At 39.8% G+C, this 21,692-nt stretch overlaps 1 protein-coding gene across 2 annotated transcripts; it reads right to left on the bottom strand.

Moving 5' to 3' along the window:
* Nucleotides 1-8,366: 8,366 nt before the first annotated feature.
* On the bottom strand, nucleotides 8,367-15,467 carry LOC135430679 (GATA zinc finger domain-containing protein 7). 2 transcript variants are annotated; one of them, XM_064685444.1, is made up of 6 exons: nucleotides 15,255-15,467; nucleotides 14,931-15,128; nucleotides 13,145-13,230; nucleotides 12,305-13,080; nucleotides 8,914-9,331; nucleotides 8,367-8,814 (listed from the first exon to the last, which is right to left on the bottom strand). In XM_064685444.1, the coding sequence occupies exons 1-6, from the start codon at nucleotides 15,430-15,432 to the stop codon at nucleotides 8,383-8,385; spliced, it is 2,088 nt and encodes a 695-aa protein (XP_064541514.1). In that variant the 5' UTR covers nucleotides 15,433-15,467; the 3' UTR covers nucleotides 8,367-8,382. The 2 variants fall into 2 exon arrangements, with proteins under 2 accessions (XP_064541514.1, XP_064541513.1); XM_064685443.1 differs by having other exon boundaries at nucleotides 14,694-15,128; nucleotides 15,255-15,466.
* Nucleotides 15,468-21,692: the final 6,225 nt, after the last annotated feature.

The raw sequence follows: 21,692 nt of genomic DNA, 5'->3' as shown, positions 1-21,692 counted from the left end.
TATCTTTGGTCAAACTTAAATGCTTACAATTTTGGTCATAGTTTAGCCTCAAGTTAAATTTTGCAGCCTACATATTATTTTTAACAATAATTAAATGTACAAAATATTTTCAATTCTAAAACAAAAACCTTTCAAAAAAACGCCTTTTTCTATACCTTAAACTTTTGTAGCTTCTGTCAAACTTAAATGATTTTAATGGGAATTACAATTTTGGTCATAGTTTATCCTCAAGTTAAATTTTGCAGCCTTCATTTTGTTTTTAACAATATGATAAACATTTGTATATATTTTTTAATATAAATAATAATAATATTTAATAATTTCTTACTCAATTTAAAAAAAAATATTTTCAATATAAATTTGAATATTCTCAACGTCGAAATTTTATTTTTAAGCTCAAACTCTAACCTAACAGTTAAACCATGAAAATTCGATTTTGACCACATCCATATTTAATTAAAAGACAGTTTCTTTGAGTTTTCAAACATATATTTTATGATTTGAAATCAATAAAACGAATAAAAAGCACCAGACACAAGAAAGTTTCCTCAATTCAATACAACAAGTCGAATTACTCACATTAATTATATAATTATATATATATATGTATGTATGTATATATATGTAAGACTAACATCAACATTCATCGTTTAAATACCAGTTAATATTCAGTTTCATATTACACGCTAACTTTCATAATATTTCTAGATTTTGTTTCATTCTATTTTCGTTTTTTGTTTGTTTATAAGTTGGCACAGTATTTGGTTTTTTTTCCTTTGAAGTGAAAATCAAATAAACAATTATAAAGTGCAATTGCGTACAGATTATGTATATATATATATATATTATTTATATATATTGTGTATATGACGATTATATTTTTCTATTTGATTTCAATTCTCTTTAATATCATATTCATGCTTTTTTTTCTTTTGTTTTTAATTTCCGCACTCTTAACTTTAGTCGGTTGACTTTTGCCTTTGGCCTATTGCAATTTAATTGGAAAACTAAATGAAAAGCACACACACACACATCTGTTGTCTCCGTGTGTGTGTGTGTGTACTATTTGCACGCACTGTTTGAGGGTGTCACATGCAATTAACATGCTTTATTCAGTTGCAAATTTAATTAGCTGCGTCTTGTTGACATTTTATATGCGATTTTTTTTTTTATTTTTCAATTTGGTTTCTTGTCGTCATCTGAAAATGGAAAATTGTATATAATTATTTGTATTATTATGACAATTGCAATCAGCAGTGCATAAAGTATCATAACAATGTACAAATTATTTTTTTATATTGTATTTTATCTCACACACACACACACACGCACACACAGTCGGGCTCATAAAAAATTCATAGATTCCCCACCATATTTTTTTTTTTTGCCTTAAATCACGGCTCGCTGACTGCGAAGAGAGAGGAGGAAGGAGGGGGAAGGTTTTTTCAAATAATTTCCTTTATATATATATATATTGCATAATTTATGATCTATCCTACACACACATATATATATGCTCATATGCATATTTTATAATTTATATATCTATTTAAAGCATATTCAAATGCTTTTGTCGGCGGCGCCCGAGAGTATGCTACGAAAAAAAACAAACGAACGCAGCAAAGGCCTTGTCAAACTTATAATACCCTTTGAGCCAGGGTATATTTGCGAGCAAAGCGAATTGTTTTGTTTATTTTGGGCAAAAGTGACATTTTAATTAATTTAAATGCGTATTTCTTGTTAATAGTTGCGTGTTGATTTTAAGCTAACAATGTTAACTGGAATGTCAAACATATAAGACCTTAATCAAATATGCACACGCACACGCACACACACACACACACACACGCACACACTCGCCAACATTGTAAGGTAAACTGCAGAAATTGTGGGCGAAACACAAGACGCAAATCAATTTGCATGAGGATTGAAACTTTGTAACTTGCCGCAACCAAACTTTGTTTTTGTATGTGTGTGTGTGTGTGTATGTGTGTGTGCTGCTAGGTCTAGGACTGTCTTAAATTTGAAATTCAAATTTATGAAACTGCAGCAGTCAAGGCACCTAGATTTGCCCAGGCAACACACACTCACACACAAAAACTAATATATGTATGAGCATCTTTAGAGCCCACACACACACACACACACACACACACGCGAGCGCGCGCACAAATTTGTGGCATTTGCTTGATGCCTTTACAATTAGATAGCATACTTTTTCGGGCGGGTTGTTCCCCACACGTCATAAAAACCTTTTATGTGGTGCAAATTTTCGTGAATAGTCTGGCAACCCTGCGCCCAGCTCTTCCACCCGCCCCCCCCCCCCCCCCCCCTGACTTTGTGTCCATTCGGTCGTTGTAAGTCGTTCAGCTGGAATCAAGTTGTTAGCACAATTAGTGTGGGCGTGGCTGTGTCTGTGTGGGCGTGTGCCTGCTTGTGGTGTGTTGAGGGGGGGAGGGGTGAGTATGGGGAGGGGGGGGGCGTAGCATGTTGCGGCTTTCATTATCGGCTACGTGCCTCATTTTGTCCATGAATGTTAAGTAAAATTAATTGCGTAGCCGCTGGCGCCAAAGTGTGCGAATTGTTGCCGCTTTGTTTGCTTATTTTTGATAACAACAACAACAACAACAAAAATAACAGCAGAGCCGGCAAAGTTTTTGAATAATTTCATTAATATATCTGGTAAAATTTGCCGGCGCGTGAGATATGCAAGCAGTTTTCTCACACACACACACGCACGCACACTGTGACTGCTTATTATAATTTATAATTAGCTCGGAAAATGTATCAACAAATTTACTTTGTTTGTTTTTCCTTAGTTACCTTAGTCGGCTTAGCCCGGGGCTTAATAAAGTCAACTTAATCAGAATTTGCATTTTACAGGGTAGCACGTAGTCGGCCTGTTCGTTCGGCCACTTCAAATTGTTTTGTTTATCCGAGCTGAGGCCAAAAATTTTTAATTATACTTTTTGGATATTAGCAAAAAGTTTGCACTTGGAGCATATTGGACAAACAAGAATAATAAAATGAAAAAAAAAAAATTAAGGGCCAGGCGGTCGAGTTATAGCCAAAAAAAAAACAGGTCAACAGAAATGCTGTACAATAAACTTTAATGAATTACAATTTGCAGTGGCAATGGCAAGGGAGGGAGCAGGGAGCAGGGGGCAGGGGGCAGGGGCCTGTAAATCCTTGAGCAAACAGCAACTGGGGGAAAAAAAAAAACTGAAGCGAATGTAAAAGGAAATGAAAATATGTCGACGGAAATGAGCATTGACGCCGTCTCCGCTGCTGCTGCTGCTGCTGCGCTGCTGCTGCTGTGCCTGGCGGACTTGGGGATTGGGCATTGGAGCATTCGGATTGGACTTGTGTTTCTGGTCAAGTCAAGTTGGCTTGGCGCTGATTTCGCTCCAATAAGGCGAGTGGGGCATTAAGTTGCCGTTTCATCATTGTCAACAGTCGCAGTCGCAAACAATAAATATTGTAAACAATTTGTTGTGTGCGCCTGATGCCTGATGCTTAATGCCTCTGTATGTGTGTGTGTGTAGAAATGCCAGTGCAAATATTTGAACACGCCCAAAGAGGAAATAAGGTTCGAATGCGAAATCCGCAAACCCTTCGAGCCCATAAATTATCATCATCAGCAAATGGCTGTGGCTGTGGCTGCGTCTCTTCTCGCTGCGTTTACAATTTCCAATTGCCGCATTCCCAAATCCCCCTGCCAGTTTCCATTCCCCAGTGGCGTACACGTGGCCAATGTGGCATTAATTAAATCAAGCATCATTAAGCGGCTGTGGCACCAGTTACTGTGTGGGCGTGGCGCCTGTCTCAGGTTGCATTCGGATTTGCCATAGAGCGGCACAGTGTGCACACATCTTGCTTAGGTACTAAAATTGGCAAGCAATTTATCGATGTTTGCATTTTCAATGAATATCGCTTATCGATACTTGTCTTTCTATTTTGCTGCTTCTCTAAGCGCTCTTTGCGCCTGCTATCTCGCTCGCACGCACGATCGCGGCGAAGCGCATTTCGCTCGCTGCCTTTTATCTTCGTTCTTTCTTGCGTTTTTTTTTCTGCTCTTCCTTCTAGTACGGTCTTAGCGCGCATTGTGTGTGAGTGGCGGGAATAAGTCGCAATATCGAGTGTCTGACGTGAAAAAGTGCAACAATTTATTATCTTAGATTTATATTCGCAACCACAGTGCATTCGGGTAATTGAAAAACCTCCCCCAACACCAATTGCTACGTAAAATCTCATTTGGTGGAGTGCAATTTTATTTGTATTGCCTGTTGTTTTACCTAACTGGCCATTAAAGTGTGTGTTAAATGGCCAATTGGACTTTTAAAGCAAAGATGCCATAACTTCTCATCAAGTCTTAGACTGCGGAGAGACGCAAGTAAGTAATATGTGAATTTAGAATGTAATTTCCAATCAAAAAATGGCTTTATGCTGACACAAAATAATTTAATAGAGACATACATATGTACATACGTACATACATACATATGCATGGCCTTGGGACTGCTTAAAAATGCCCAAGCAGCAGGCATGGAAATTTCGGGACTTTTTTTTTCGGGACATTTACTTTAGCACATATATAAATTAAATGGCAAGAGAAAAATTTTATTACATTCTTCTATTATGTGCTTTATATGCAAGTGCATTTTTCTTTAGCCAAAATGCATTGTCTTTGCTCTACGCCTGGCAGCTGGCCAAGTCCAGTAGCAGCAAAAGGCTAAGTGTGGCAAAGGGGCAGGGGGCAATGGGCAGGGGGCAAGGGGTAGGGGGCGCCAAGTGAAAAGATGGCGGAGAAGCGCCAGATGCGCTTGTTGGTTTAAACAACAGAAAATGCACTTCGAAGAGGCTTTTTGTGAGTGGATGGTGCCCACACACTCTCCAACCAACTAGGGGACACACACATACACACACACACACACACAGTCTGGCGCTGTGAGTGCCCTTTTCTTTGGCTTAAATGGGCTTAACGTACACAATGTCTATTTATTGCGCCGCTTGTTGAGGCCATTTTTCACTAGCGAGGATTTAGCCACGCTCGAGCGCTTGAAATTTCATTTGCTAAATGTAATTCGATTTAAGTTTAAGGCATTCACCATGCCACATTCGCCATTTGCTTTTAGCCATTTGCTTTTTGCCGTTTGCCATTGTGAATGGCAATGAATTTTTTATAGCTGCCCCCACAATTTTTTTTTTTAAGCACTTAGCTCATTGTGAAAAGGGGAAATTCAGTGGACAATATATAAAATTCATTCTATTTTTTTAGCATTAATAAACATTGTCTTAAGTGCATGTTTTTTCTCTCTTGCAAATGCATTTATAATCTAATAATATTTTTCAACATTAAATTGGGCTTGAAAAGCGCCTTAAAGCTGAATTGTATTACAACTAAAAACTTAAACCTCGATTAAGTTGATTGCAATTGTATGCAGTTTTTTTTGTTGGTTTTGCTTTGATATCAATCTACTTTTGCCACTTCTAACTGATGGAAAATTTATTTGATTATTTTGTGCAATTTTCAAGCTTTTAGCTCCTCGTTTTGCTTATGACCAAAATATTCGTTTGCTAGCGCGTTGCGCTATGCAATTTTTTTTGATTTTTCTGCTCTCAATTAAATTAAAAATTAAATTAAAAATTTGAAAATGGGTTTTTTTTTTGGCCAAAAAGCGCAGCACTTGGTTCAAGCACGGAGCATCAAATTGTTTTGCATATTGCTTTGTGGCGCCGCACAAATATGGAAATTGCACTTGTCCTTGTATCTGTGTGAAATCAAATTTGCCGAGGGGGCTGAGGGTAGGGTGAGGGTAGGGTAGGGGATTGTCGGCATTGTGTGTGTAGCCGAAAAATGTTGCGCCAGCGCGTTCGTATACAACAATCGGCTAACAATCAACAACAACAACAACAACATAACTTGGCTAAAAGCAATAAACTGGTCCAGTTGGCCAAGTGGTTGGCATTGCCAGTGTTGCGGTTCCCGCTGCCCCATGGCCGCCCACGACCATGCCACGCCCCCCCAGCATGTCGGTCGAAAAGTGGAGCTTTGCCAACTCAGCAGGCATTTAGTTTTGTGTAAAATGCAATTTGCTGCTTTTGCATAAAAACCCCATAGTTGTTGTTGCTGTTGCTGCCTCTCATACTCTATAAAGTACTTATTATTAAGGGGTATATGAATTTTGTCCGAAAGCGAGCAAAAGCTCGAAAAAGTACTCTGCAAATTATCATTAGCTTGCGCACAAAAGGGGGATACGTAAATTGTTTCAAATTAGTTGCGGATTTTAAAACTCAGGCTGGGTTTAAGCTATGCAGAGGAAGTTTTGCACACAGCCTGGTATGCTGTTAAATAATTTATTCTTTCTATATATAGTATTATATGCAGCATTTTTTTATAGATTACTATAGCAGAAGCAAATATTGGTGTTGATAAGCAGGCTGTCCCCTTAAATATCCTATATAGACATTGGTCTAAATTTCCCACCCCCATATCTCGGTCAAATCTCATCCGATTTTCAAGAGGTTTGGCTCTTTGTTCACGGCTTGGCCTCTAAATCAATCGTGCATCTAAATCTGGCAACATTATTTTTGGTCGAAATTCATGTGAAAATGGTACCCTCAAATATACTATGTAGACATAGGTCTAAATTTCCCACCCCCATAACTCGGTCAAATCTCATCCGATTTTCACGAGGTTTGGGTCTTTGTTCACGGTTTGGCCTCTAAATCAATCGTGCATCGAAATCTGGCAACATTATTTTTGGTCGAAATTCATTTGAAAATGGTTCTTTCAAATATGCTATGTAGACATAGGTCTAAATTTCCCACCCCCATAACTCGGTCAAATCTCATCCGATTTTCACGAGGTTTGGCTCTTTGTTCACGGTTTGGCCTCTAAATCAATCGTGCATCTAAATCTGACAACATTATTTTTGGTCGAAATTCATGTGAAAATGGTACCCTCAAATATCCTATGTAGACATAGGTCTAAATATCCCACCCCCATAACTCGGTCAAATCTCATCCGATTTTCACTAGGTTTGGCTCTTTGTTCACGGTTTGGCCTCTAAATCAATCGTGCATCTAAATCTGGCAACATTATTTTTGGTCGAAATTCATGTGAAAATGGTACCCTCAAATATCCTATGTAGACATAGGTCTAAATTTCCCACCCCCATAACTCGGTCAAATCTCATCCGATTTTCACGAGGTTTGGCTCTTTGTTCACGGTTTGGCCTCTAAATCAATCGTGCATCTAAATCTGGCAACATTATTTTTGGTCGAAATTCATGTAAAAATGGTACCCTCAAATATCCTATGTAGACATAGGTCTAAATTTCCCACCCCCATAACTCGGTCAAATCTCATCCGATTTTCACGAGGTTTGGCTCTTTGTTCACGGTTTGGCCTCTAAATCAATCGTGCATCTAAATCTGGCAACATTATTTTTGGTCGAAATTCATGTAAAAATGGTACCCTCAAATATCCTATGTAGACATAGGTCTAAATTTCCCACCCCCATAACTCGGTCAAATCTCATCCGATTTTCACGAGGTTTGGCTCTTTGTTCACGGTTTGGCCTCTAAATCAATCGTGCATCTAAATCTGGCAACATTATTTTTGGTCGAAATTCATGTGAAAATGGTTCCCTCAAATATCCTATGTAGACATAGGTCTAAATTTCCCACCCCCATAACTCGGTCAAATCTCATCCGATTTTCACGAGGTTTGGCTCTTTGTTCACGGTTTGGCCTCTAAATCAATCGTGCATCTAAATCTGGCAACATTATTTTTGGTCGAAATTCATGTGAAAATGTCGAAATTCATGTAAAAATTGTATATGTAAATGAAGGCTGGGATAGTGTTACACACACTTAATAACATACATATTGAGTTAGCATTGTTTTATGTGCTGAACTTAAAATTAGTGCTATGTTTAGGGCTGAAGTGGAAGTGTAGACTGGTATGGTGTTACAGGCTCTCAAGTGTATGCTATGCAAAAGTAAAGCGAAATTGAAATTTGAAAATATAATGATGGCAGCCATGTTGAGCTCTGTTCAACAGTTTTACAAAGGAATTTGCAAATTGTTTTAAATTAGTTCAAGTTTCAAAGCTCAGGTTGGATTGCACAATTGCTGCTTAAAACCTCGCATGCAGTCTAGTATGGTGTTAAGTATAGCAAAACTTTTGCTATGCATTTCAGTGGAAGTGAAACAAAAGTGAAACCGGAAACATGACTTTCTATGCTAACGCTCTTTTGTTGACTATATTTGCAAAAGGATTATGGCTTAAAGTATTTTGGCTTGCAAAAGGCACACACACACACATACGCACACATACACGCACACACACACACACACACTGAATACCCACCTTAATTTACGTAAATGGCTTCACTTGCTGCTCGGCATCCAATAAACTTAAATCGTTGAATGTTGAACAATTTTCCAGCACTTGGCTGCTGGTTGCATTAATTAAATCAAAATCAATGGCCAAACGTTGCTCAGACTTGGACATCCACTCGGCGCCGGACTCCGGCGACTCCTCTGGGCCGTCAACTTTGCTGCAATTCTGTTGGCAATCAAGTGCATAGCACAGCTCCAACTGCTGCTCCTGGTCCGAGTCTCGCTCCACTTGCCCCTCCGCCTGTGTCATGGCTGGCTGATTAGTGTGACCAGCTTGATGGGCGCCAGCCAGGAGCAGCATCTGCTCTTCGTAGCCGTAGCCATAGTCGTATTCATCGTACTCATCCATCAGTGAATGCTCCGAGTAGCTCTCGTCATCATCATCGGCGCAATCAAAGTACCCGCTCTGTGGATTGTAATACTTGTTTAGTTTGTGGGTGGAGGGTGGTGGTGGGGTCGGGTTACCCCCTCTCTAAAACGCCTTCTCATCTCTGGAAATACGCACCTGGCAGTCCAAGCAACGGCAATTATCACAGAGGCTGCAGCTCAGTCCTAGTATATCCGCCGCCTCCTGGTACAGCTCATAGCTGGAGGACCTGTTGGCTTGTTGTTTATAACTCTCCAGCTTCCGTTCGCCCTCTCCGCGTTCCTGTTGTTGCGTGTAGTTGGCCAACTTGTTGTTGTTGTCATTATGCATGCTCCAATTGTTCAATTTATTTTGCTGCTGCTCTGCTCCAGCTCCAGCTCCATCTCCGGCTCCTGATCCCACTTCCACGCCTGCTGCCTCTTGACTGTTGTTGTTGCTGTTGTGATTTTTCATGTTGCTGTTGTTATCCTTGCCGGCTGAGTGAGCTGCAAATGATGATGCGGCCGCTGAAGTGGACGTGGACGCTGCGTAGGGATCCGCCCCATTGCTGTTGGCCCTGAAATGAAAAGTTTACTCGTCCTGTATTTAGCTTTTGGTTGACTAAACTAAACGTCCAAAGCACAAATGAACAGGAACCCGGCAACACAGGAAGCGTATCCACTAAGGGGGCGGGGCAATAGTGGGCCCGGATATGGGTGAGGACGCGGATGCGTACGAGAGGTATGCAAATTGAAATAAAACGTAGCACATTATTCAGCGCGCTTTAATTTAAGCCTAAGCTGTAGTCGCTTTTAAAGAACTTAAAGCGGGGCAAAATTGGACTATTCTATTAAATTTCGACAACTATATTATACGAGAAGTGTACATAGAATCAGTTAATATTATCTGCGGCAAAGTAATTAGGGCGCTCAGATATTAGAAGCTGAAGAAGTTAGAATTGTCCAGAAATGATTAGAGGCATCTTTAATGCATAAGTTTTATGTTAAAGATATATTAAGACATGCGACGAATGTTTGAAAAAAGCATGATCTCCGCCTAAAGAACTTAATAGTCATTATTTAGTATATTTATCGGAAAAAGAAAGAGTTCCTATTTGTGACAGACCACAAAAATACCGCACTCCGATCAGACAAAGTATTTTGTATTTTTGTTCAGTGTGCACAGAGCTGCCATATAATATGATGTCTACATTTTAGGTCTGCCATCTATTGTGATGTATACATTTCAGGGTTGCCATCTAAGGTGATGTATACATTTCAGGGTTGCCATCTATTGTGATGTATACATTTAGGGTTGCCATCTAATCTGATGTATACATTGCAGGGTTGCCATCTAAGGTGATGTATACATATAAGGGCTGCCATCTAATGTGATGTATATATTTTAGGGCTGCCATCTAATGTGATGTATACATTTCAGGGCTGCTATCTAATGTGATGTATACATTTCAGGGCTGCCATCTAATGTGCTGTATATATTTGCCACACTGTCGGCGGCTGTTAAATTATGCGTGTTGCAACTGAAAGTTCCTGACAGATCCTTGCACCTGGGCCATTTGGTTGGCACCAGCTGCAGTGCAGGCCATTAAAAAAAAAGAGTCGCCTGTCCTTGCGCTGAGAGCTGCTTATCAGTTCATGGCAGGGGGGGGGGGGGGGGGTGGTTGTTGGTAAAGGGGTTGCGACGCAAAAATGCAAAATAGTTGCAAACTGAAGGACAAACTTTTTTTTTTGAAATTCAAAGAAAATGTTTGGCAAAGTTATCTTGGCACACTTGAAGCAACTTGATGGAGTTGTCGCCAAGTGACGCCGTGACCTCCCCCCGCCCCTCCCCCCCTCACTTACCCCAGGCCTGATAAATGCGCGCAGCGAATTCTCTTGTATTCAACTGTAAAAAATGGAGCAAAGGAAAAGGCCGAGTGCATTTCCCTGCAGACGGCTCGTTCTAATTAAAGTCGCTAATAAATCAAAGGAACTTTGGTGCTTCAAGGGTCTCCGCGACCATGCACCCCGCCTCCCCCTCCCCCCGTTACACGGCGCTCGGTTGCAACTAATGAAATATTCAACAAAATTTCATCAAATATTCAAAAAGGTTGCCGCTGGCAAAATGCAACTTTGGCGTTAACGTTTATATTTGTGCGGCCACGCCCGCAAATTCCCGGCAGCTCGTTAGCTATTGAAATATGATTATTGCACTTCAATATTGTGTGCAGGCAGCCAAACTGCTGCTGCTGCTGCTGTTGCAACTTGCAAGCTGCAACATGTGTGCGGCATGCATTTTAATCAACTTTATGATGCCAGGCAGGCAGCCATTCAGGCGCCTTACCCCACCTTTCCAACCCCTACTGAAGGGTATGGACCCCTATTGGCACGTTAAGCGCTTCACCGACTTTCTGTTAGCGCGTTAATTTTTCAATTTCGCAAATGGCTGAGCCAACTAAACGACTCTGCCCTGTACAGCTTACTCCCCCCCTCCCTCCCATACACCCTTTACAACTCGCCACGCCTCCATGTGCCCCCCCTCGTCGTACAGAAAGTTAGTCCGTGCTAAGCGCTGATGATCAAAACTTATGACTTCATGAACAATGCAACAAAACTGGCACTGGCTAAACAAGGGGGATGAGTCGGGCCCGGGCCGGGGCGGGGCGGGAAGTAGTCAGTGCCACATCGTGGACAGCTAATTGAATGCGTTTAAACAGCCGCTGGGCAATGTGGCAGCCAGCACAGAAAACAAGTTAGCGCCAAGTTGAACTCATTTTGCGGCGTGACTGTCATAAAGATGAGCCCTTCCCGCTCCCCGGGGCACAGAACGTGTTGATGACTTTGGCTACTCATTTCGCCAACCTCTCATTTCGATAATTTCCCATTTCGATAAACGCTCATTTAGATAATCTCTTATTTCGATAGTCTCCCATTTCGATAATGTCTCATTTCGATAATCGCTCATTTCGGTAATCTCCCATTTCGATAGTCTCTCATTTCGATAGTCTCCCATTTCGATAATCTCTCATTTCCATAATCTCCCATTTCGATATTCTCTCATTTTGATAATCTCTCATTTCGATAATCTCTCATTTCGATAATCTCCCATTTCGACAATCTCTCAATGCGATAATCTCCCATTGCGATACTTCCCTTTCAACTACTTGTATTCACAGACTCTCATTTGGACTAAATCGTTTTCTTTCGATTGATGCAATCGTTCGAGCTAGTCAATACCGTCTCCAATAAGATTTTTATTTAGCCTTCGCTTTGGCCAAGTCTCATATCTGCGTGGCCAACTTAATGACAAAGTTGTTGTCATGCCAGCGCATACTTTGTTGGCTTCAGCCGGAGTTGGGCGGCGGAAAGCAACTCGCCAAATTCCGTTGGTCCAATAAACTTGTGCCCCCCATAAAAAAAAAAGTTGCCCACAATTTTAGCACCGCAATATGCCTTATAACATTTATGAGAATTTATAAGTTTTGCCACAGACTAGTGCAGGAGAGGAGAGGAGAGTGCTGTGGATGGGTGAAGCTGTGGCAAGTACCTACCTGCTGGGCTGCTGTGTGGCACCGCAGGCTTCCGCCTCATCCGGTGTCAGCTGCTGCTGCTGGTTGCTGCGCCATTTCTCTTCTTCGAGAAATTTCAAAAACTTTGTCTTCTTGGCAATAAGCGTTGATTTGACATTGGTGCATTTCTTCCTGTTGGCCACGGCGCCAAGCAGCGGAAGTGCACCTGCTGCTACCCCAGCCCCAACTGCCGATGCTGTTGCCACACCGTTTCCACTTCCACTCCCATTTCCACTTCCACTCCCGTTTCCATTTCCATTTGCGGCAGTTTCGTGCGCAACGCAGCGGCATCTATGCGAGGCTGTTGCTGACAGGCAGCTATTGTTATGGCTCCCGACTGGGCAATTGTTGTTGCTGCTATTGTTGTTGTTGTTTTTGTGGCACTGCTGCTGATTTCTGTGGCTGACATTTTGGCAGACGTCGCCAATAGATCCGCCGCCGACTGTGACGTTGCAATTGAACAATTTCTGCAGCGCTGCCGTTGCCGGTGAACACATTGCGGTTGACATTGATGTAGCGACCGGATTTGTTGTTGCTGCTGCTGCTGCTGGGTTTGTTATTGTTGATGTGGTTGTTGGTGCTGCAGCTGCTGCTGCTGTTGCTGCTGCTGACGAGTTGCCGTTGGCTGTGCCAAAAGTTTTGAATTTATGCTGCAAACTGCAGGCGGCACTTGAACAACTTGCCCCAATTGAATTGCTTGTTGTCCTCCTGCCATTCATTTCACGCCCTGTTGCTGCCAACGCATGTGCGCCGAACTCCTGCAAACAAAATCGACACTTGACTAACAACAATTTGACCCTAAAGATTTGATGAAAAACTTACGCCATATGTTGGATTGTAGCCGGCGTTGAGCACGTAAATGGAGTTCTGATTGCTGCATTGATAAACCATATTGTCCATTGTTTGAGCTGTTTTGCGAAATAAATTACAAAATTAAGGGAATTAATTGGCATGACAGTGAATAAACAAATATTTGTTGTATTCCAATTTAACGGTTTAGTAATTCCAGGAAAATAACAAAATGCGCTCTAAATGTGAAATAAACTAAACGCAAAAACTCTGGAGCAAAAATCTTTGTGTTTATCAACTGAAAACAACTGAAACCTCTGGGAAATCTTGTGTTTGTTCTCCTCGAACTCATTTTATAGTCAATAATTTTAAAAGCGTTGAAATTGTTTCTTAATGTGTTCTTTTAATCTTTAAACTAGTTTTTTTTTGTCATACAAAAGTGTTGAAATGGCTTTTCAATTCCCTCATAAATCGACATCTATCTAAAATATGCTCCGTAAATATTCTTTCTATATATCAATTAAATAGAAAAACTTAATAAAGCATATTATTTTAAATAAACCAAAGAAAAACTGTACGACAAATGTTTCCTGTGAGAAACACAATATCTTTTTGCGTTTCCAAAAACTCTTCAAAAACTCCAAACGTAGATTTTTTCTTCAGAATGGGCCATCAATCTAAAATGTGCTCTCAAAATCTTCCCTCTATATATATTTATTCAACAGAAAAACTTCATAAAGCATATTATTTTAAAAAAGTCAAAGAAAAACTATAAAAAAGTGCTGACTATAAGAAACATAATATCTGTTTGTGTTCCCAAAAACACCTCAAAATCTCCAAACATAAACTTAAATATGCTTCCTAAATCTTCTCTCTATATATCAATTAAATAGAGAAACTTCCTATAAAAAACATAATATCTTTTTGCGTTCCCAAAAACACCCCAAAACCTCCAAACATAAACATAAATATGCTCCCTAAATCTTCTCTCTATATATCAATGAAATAGAGAAACTTCATAAGGCATATTACATTAAATAAGCCAAAGAAAAACTATAAGAAAATGTTTACGGTAAGAAACATAATATCTTTTTGTGTTCCCAAAAACTCTTCAAAAATCCAAACATAAATTCGCCTTTAAAATGGTCAACTTGCTTTGTCTGCTTACAAAATAGTTTCATCCTCTCGCATTTCACTTTAATCTTCACGCAATTTACAAGCTGCTTTTTTAGTTAACTTTTTCATTGAAGATTCATGTGCTTATTTAATAATTTCAAATATTGTAGCCTACTTTTGTGGGCGCCGCAAACTGAAAATACGTTTAATATGCGCGCAAATAATAAAAGTATGCAAATTTCTTTTGCCCCCAATTATACATTGATTCTGATGCCGCATGCCGCATGCCGCATGTGAACGCCTGCTGTTCGCTCATTTCAACTTTTCAAGGGGCAAGCAAAAAATAATAATAAAAATAAAAGAAAATTAATTTAAATTCTGATTGATGGAAATTCTGTTGAGGCAGCTACAGCTGCGATTTGTTGTTGTTGTTGTAGTTTTTGTTGTTGTTGTTATTTAACATTACCCGCTGAACTTTCAATAAATTTCGTCTCGTTAATTTCGGAGGAAATTCTTAAAAATCTCCACTGCTCCGCCTGCCTTTTCCCCTGATCTTTCAGCTGTTTTAGATGCTGTATGGAAAGTGTTGATTGCTCTTGAGCTGCTGATGCGGCGCGTTCTAGTTGTCGTTGTCCCGGTTGTTGTTGTTGTTGGTAATGTCCGGATGGCAGTTCGTGTTGCTGGTAATCAAAGCTGCAATTACCGCCGTACACGTCCAATTGAAGCGGAAATTTATGCGGCTGTTGTAGCGTGTAAACGCCAGCATCGACAGCGCCGGCGTCTTTCAGCTGCTTCTGCCACCTCCTGTTGTTGTTGTTGCCCCTGTTGCTGTTGCTGCTGTTGTTGTTGCTGTTGTTGTTGTGGGAGCCAAACCAGCTCGTTAGCCACAAGGATTGTAAGTCTGTAGCAAAGAGAAGTTAGAGTGTGAGCGAGAGCAGTCGTAGCATATTGAGCAAAATAAGCAAGTTTTTGTGAAAATGTTGCCTTAGATTTGTTTAATGCACACGCTGAGCATTTCGTTTCATACTTTGCTGTAGCGTCTTTTTGTTGTTGTTGTTGTTGTTCTTCTTCGTTTTCTTGTTATTTGTTGCCGCTTGAGTCCACACGCATAAGGACTTTTTGTTATTCATATTACTCGGCTGGCTTTCAACTTGTGCGTGTGTGTAACAAGTATTTCGACTTGGGTATACCCTAGCTGCTACCATGAGCTTCTAAGGAGCCTCTGAGTTCCTTGAAAACTATATCCGAGGTGCTTCTATGCGTAGGCACTAGAGAAGCTTTAACGTTCCATGAAAACATTTGCTGAAATGTGCTTTGAGTTGTCAGCTTGAATTGAGCTTAGTTTTCCAAGACTAGCTTCTGTTTTAAAAAGCTGTTTAATTTCTTATTCAACCCTGTTTTTTCTATTACTCAACACTGATCGATTTGCCGCCTATAATTATATAAATTATATAAATTAGCTCTCAGCTATATATAAACCTATCAAAATTGTTATTACAGCTTTTTCAAGCAAGCTGAAAAACTAACTTAGGGTATTAAAAGCTGTTAAATGTGGTCTTTTCACCTTTGCTCAATTATGTTACTCAACACTGTTTTTGTAATAGCATACTTTGCAGCTTAGCGGATGTTACTCAACACTGTTCTTGTAATAGTATACCTGGCAGTTTGTCTACTATTACTCAACACTGTTTTCGTAATTGCATACTTTGCAGTTAGTCTGCTGTTACTCAACACTGTTTTTGTAATAGCATACCTTGCAGCTTAGTTGATGTTAGTTAACACTGTTTTGGTAATAGCATACCTTGCAGCTTAGCTAATATTAGTTAACACTGTTTTGGTAATAGCATACTTTGCAGCTTAGCTGATGTTAGTCAACACTGTTCTTCTAATAGCACACGTTGCAGTTTGTCTGCTGTTACTCAACACTGCTTGATTGGACATTTTTATTTTAATGATAAATAATTCACATAATGGCAACATTTTGTATGTCCCTTAAATGCACTTAAGATTAAAGCAACCCTTTGATAAAGTATAATTTACTGGGCATCTGAAACCAGAAGAAGAGAAATGCGTCGGCCCCTTTGTCCGGTCGTGATACAATTTCGTTCATTGAAATGAAGAGCAGCCGGTTGCGGCTCATTCATTTCGCTTGTTACCAGCTCCATTAAAAACCGCTCCAGTATATTTTTCCCCCTTTTTTTTTGTTATTTAGGCAGAAAGTCGGCTTGAATGTTATCTCGCTTTGCTCTAACCAGGCCGAGCACTAACAATGGAAAAAAGAGCGACGAATTTGTTTTGTGGCACGCAAAATAATCAAAAATAATCCTTTTTCCACTTTTTTTTCCCCCTGTGTCTGTGTGTGTGTGAGTTTCTGTTTTGTTTGTTTTTGTTTGGGGCTTAGTTATGGATGCCATTGTTGGTTTTTTGGGTTCCATCATTTCGTTAAGCTCGCTGATTGTTTTCATGCCCAGATATGGTCCGAAATTGCTTTTAACAATTGTGCGGCGTATACGTAATATTTGTGCTTAACAGCTGACAACCATTCCACGCAAGTCAACAAATTAATGGAATACTCAACAATTGTCCTGCACGACAATTTGTATGCAAAATCATGTGCCCAAATTGCTGTTCGGCCATTCTTTCAGGCACACACACACAACGCGAGAGTTCAGTTCACATCAATTTCGTGTACACGGAATGGTTGATACGCCTCACAACTGTTTCCATTCATCAAAATGTCACAGCATTTGACCCCGGCCCCCGAATTGCCCTGTGCCCCGCTGAAGCCAACCAGCGAAATCTTTGTGATGTGCTGTCATTAATCGCAGCTAAACCTCCATAAGACATGAGGCGGGCTTCGCTTCGAACTGTGCCAAAACTAATACGTCTTAAAGGCAAACGTACGCATACATTGCTCGAAAAATGTGTAGAAACTTTTTTAACTTGTATGGCATTTACCTGGCAATAAATGTTCGTGAATTTTTATTCTGCTTGAGAAGTCTGCTAGATAGAACTACCAAGCGGAAGGTCGCTAGTTCAAATCCAGCAGCAATTTAGAGAAGTTATATTTGTTGTTACTCACAAAAAAACCCAATTAATTAAAAATAAAGAAATGAAGCTTGATAATTAGGACTAACAAGCGGAAGGTCGCTGGCTCAAATTCAGCAAATATTTGCAATAGTTATTGTTTTTTTTTTGTTTTTAAAGAGTAAACCAATAAATTAAAAATAAAATAAAAATAAAGAAATGAAGTCTAACATGTAAAAGGTCGCTGGTTCAAACCCAGCAGCAATTTTCAATAGTTACATTTTTTATATTTGTTGTTGTTCACAATAAGAAAAGCAGCCAATTCTTAGTAATGAAATGAAGTCTGCTAGATAGAACTTACAGGCGAAAGGTCGCTGGTTCAAACCCAGCAGCAATTTTCAATAGTTATAGCATAATATATTTTATTTTATGCTATTCACAAAGAATAAAAGCAATAAACTAATAATCAATAGATGAAAATGAATGAGTGTTAACAGTTATATGATGTACATTGATGTACGTTGATGTACGTCTAATGAAGAGATATCTTCTGAAGCATTTCAAAGTATTTTTTGCCATTGAGATTTTCTCGCAGTGTATGTCAGTATTACACACATCAACGAAACAGCTATTAATGGAAGGTGTCATTGTTGTCATCCGTTCTTGATATGTGTGTGTGTGTGTGTTTGGCTGTGTGGGTGGGCGTGTGTGTGTGTGTGGGTTGGTATTTGTATTTGTATTTTATTTATTTTTTATTTTGTTTGCCTGCCTGTTAAAGCTGCTCGTTGAGCATTTCTAATGAGCGGCAATAAAGCAAATGTGGCAGGTGACATACATCAAACAATTTGCACATTATAATTGTTGACACGCATCGCCTCGCATGTCGGGATGCCCAGAGAAGCCCTCTCAGCACGGCTCTCCATGATGATATGTGTCATTAGTAGTGGAGCAGGTGGGCGGTTACTCCCCCCCCCCCCCCCCTCCCCCCCATTGTCTGCCTTTTATTTTATTTTTGCTTTATTTATTTGGGGCGCGGCTGTGTGTATCCTGTGCCTGATGCTAATAATAAGACTTGTATTTATTTTGGGATTTGCGTAAAATGACCGAGCAGAAGGCAAAAAACAGGCCAAGCGAAACACAATAAGCGCTTTACGGGCTCGACTTTCTGGGTCGTGCCCCGGTCCCTCTGGCAAATCGCAGCCAGTGAAGCGTGGCATATTTGTCATAATCAGCGCTTAGGCATAAATTTGAATGAGTGTGCACACACGAACCCACACACACACACACAGACACACACACGGCAGAGTGCTATCATACATCTGCCAGTCACACACCACATATGCGCTTGTGTGTGTGTGCGTGTGTGTTGAGCTGGTTTGTGACTGTGATTTGTGACTCAAACTGTCCAGCTAACTAACGACTAGTTGTCTGAGGCTCGCAGTCAGAAGAACTAGGCCAGCAAAAGTCAATTTGCAGTTAACTGCATTAGCTTGTCGAAACGAAAACCATTTGAGAATTATAAGCGAAAATGCGCTTAGCTCGCCCAGGGACATTCCGACAAAAATTGGGCTTTTTGTATTGCAAGAACAATTGTAAAGCTTCAAGCGTGAGCTCAATTTCGATATATTCACATAATGGTCGCCTATATCAAAGTCGAGGACTCGAGCTACTGACCGTGACAGCGTTTTGTGGAGGGCATCGCGAAAGCAACGCTTTATCGCCAGCGCCGGCAGGCAAATATATTTGTCAGACAAATTTCAAAATGCCGCTGGCGAAACGGAAAATCGAATGTGGCACAGGAGACCGAGAATTCGGTGGGGCAATACGGCAAACCCTGTGGCAGTAGTATGTGGTGGCATGTGGCACAGTCATGTCGATATGTATGCTGTGGGCGGCCCATTGGCGACTGGTCATAAATTTGATGCGGGCATAAAAAATGTTTTCGATTTGCTTCGATGCTCGCATAAATTGAAAGGTCACGTATTCACAGGTGTGTCTCCAGGCAAGGGGTGCGGGAGGGGGGAGGGGGGGGGGGGCTCTCTCGTTACCCACTCCTCGAGTCGCCCAACGAATCAATAACCGACTCTCAACATATATGTTTCACTATAAATTTAGATTTTAATATTTTAATGCAGATGTTTTTTTTTTCAGTCTTACAGTTTAATTTATTGCATACAAAGGATTTGCCGGCTTCATAACAACTAAAAAACAAGTCATGAATGCTTAAAGCGAGTCGAGTGCTGGAAAATACTCAGTAAAATGGTAGGATATACTTGGCTAGCTTGAAAATTAGTTTTCTAAACAAGAACCTACTTGTACTGCCTACAGATGTTTGATATAGCAGTCAGATATTGATAAGATTTTACATATTTGTAGAAATCATAGTGGAACTTTTATACGGTCAAGCTATTTTGTAAGACATAAAAGTTGTTTAAACAATTAATTAATTCTCATTGCTATGAAAGCTATTTGATATAGAAGTCCGATGTTGCCCAGATTTTGGCTGATATAGTAGGAGTTAGGTGAGAGCTTGGTCTAGATGTTTGATAAAACTAAAAGAACCTACTATGATATAGGGGTCAGATGTAAAGATTTTACCTATATATAAGGAGCAAAATGAAACTTATGAATGCCGAATTTTGTCTATATTAATTGATTAAAAAAGGTTTTCTAAGTAAGAACCTAATTTTCGTCAATTCGTTCTTATGGCAGCTATATAATATAGAAGTCTAATGTTGATAATTTTTTGCTTATATATAAGGAGTATAGTGAGAGTTTGGTTAAGATGTTTGATAAAACAAAAGTTTTCTATGCAATCCCCTAATTTTTGTCAATTCGTTCTTATGGCAGCTATATGATATAGTAGTCAAATACTGATCAGATTTTGTCTATATATGATATGGAGATAGATATATAACTTAAGAATACCGAATTCGGTCTACATATTTTGATTAAGAAAAAGTTTTCTATGCTAGAACCTAATTTTCGACCATATTTGTGAAGATCACGATCATGTTACAGATTAAAGAATACTCAAGTAATATTTAAAAATATGTATTCCGCAATAATCAAGATATCTTTATACTTACAGCTGCCATAAGAAAAGTTGTAAACTAAAACTAAAAAAGCTCGGAAAATCAGGTTGCGATTAACTATTAAGTATACTTAGTTAAACTTAGCTTAAGCTTGGCTTACGTTTGGTATACTTTTTGATAATACCTTCTGCTACCGCTTCAATAGCTCTAGGGTATTATAAAAACAATATGTGGTCAATCATTTTTGTGTGTTTGCGTTTAGCTTTTGTTTTGCATCATAAATTTCCAACTCAAAATCCATATAAACATTTAAAATCAGCATTTTGGCATGCGCCGCACTTTTGTGCTTTTGTTTCCATGCGATATCGGGATGATATAAAATCGAGAAAATTGCTACAAGAGCCATAAATTAATATTCCAAACAAACACACAACTGAAGTTATTTCTGGGCAAAAGGATTTTCCCATTATGCAGTTTGTAAGGCTTTTATTGCGCGATTATCAGCCAAATATGTATGCATACATGTATATATATAGATATATATTCTTTTTTTGTCATTCCAATAAGCAGTTATTCAAAGCGGATTTGGAGTACGTGAACGCTGCCAAGTGGCATCCTTTGGTCAGCTGCTGCTATTTTTTGATTTCACAGAGCGCACCACTTGGCGTATACGTAATGTGCTTATAAACGGCATAAGAACTGCGCTCGATTCACAGTTTCACAGCGTTAACGGCTTAAACGAGCGCCACAACGAGCTGCATAAAAAAAAACCAGTCGAGAATTGGCATTGAAATAACTCGCATTTTGATAAGTCATTTGCAATGAAAAGCAGGCCAACTCGTCGTGAGCAAAACTACAAATATTTTACAGCTCTAGCGGCGTCCGAGCAGGGACTCTGGGAAATAAGTTACTTTAGGTTATGAAACGCGCCAAATAGCCAACATATTTTATTTATTCGAACGGGTCGCAGATACTTGAACAGCCCGAATCCAGCTCGAGTCCTTGGCGCCCGAGCAGGGACTCTGGCCAATAAGTTGGGTTAGGTTGAATTTAAGTTAGCAAAGAAATTGAGAAATAGAGTGGCAGCTATTAAATACTTTGAACGAGCTCAAATTTTGGCACACTTGTATTGCAAATCTAACAAACAAATTATCCAAGTTCTTGTCGAAGTGCTTCATCAAGAAGTAGAATGTGGAGGCAGCTCTCGAAATGTTAGGCATTTTTGTTTAAAGGGCAGCTGCCACTCGAAAGGAGATAAACATTATTTAAGAAATATGCCAAGTGCGTGTTTATACCTAAAAGCACACACACACACACACACGCGCACACGCGCACAACCACTTAGCCTGAGGGTAAAATTTACATGAAGCTAAGCAAATGTTTGCGCTGTCGCATGCCTTGTT

This window comes from Drosophila montana, unplaced genomic scaffold (genome assembly GCF_035044405.1).
Source record: "Drosophila montana isolate Dmon_TW-CO22-7 unplaced genomic scaffold, ASM3504440v1 contig_3031_1, whole genome shotgun sequence".
Taxonomy (NCBI): domain Eukaryota; kingdom Metazoa; phylum Arthropoda; class Insecta; order Diptera; family Drosophilidae; genus Drosophila; species Drosophila montana.
The sequence above is the reverse complement of the archived record's forward strand: the minus strand, read 5'-3'. Positions and strand labels throughout refer to the sequence as shown.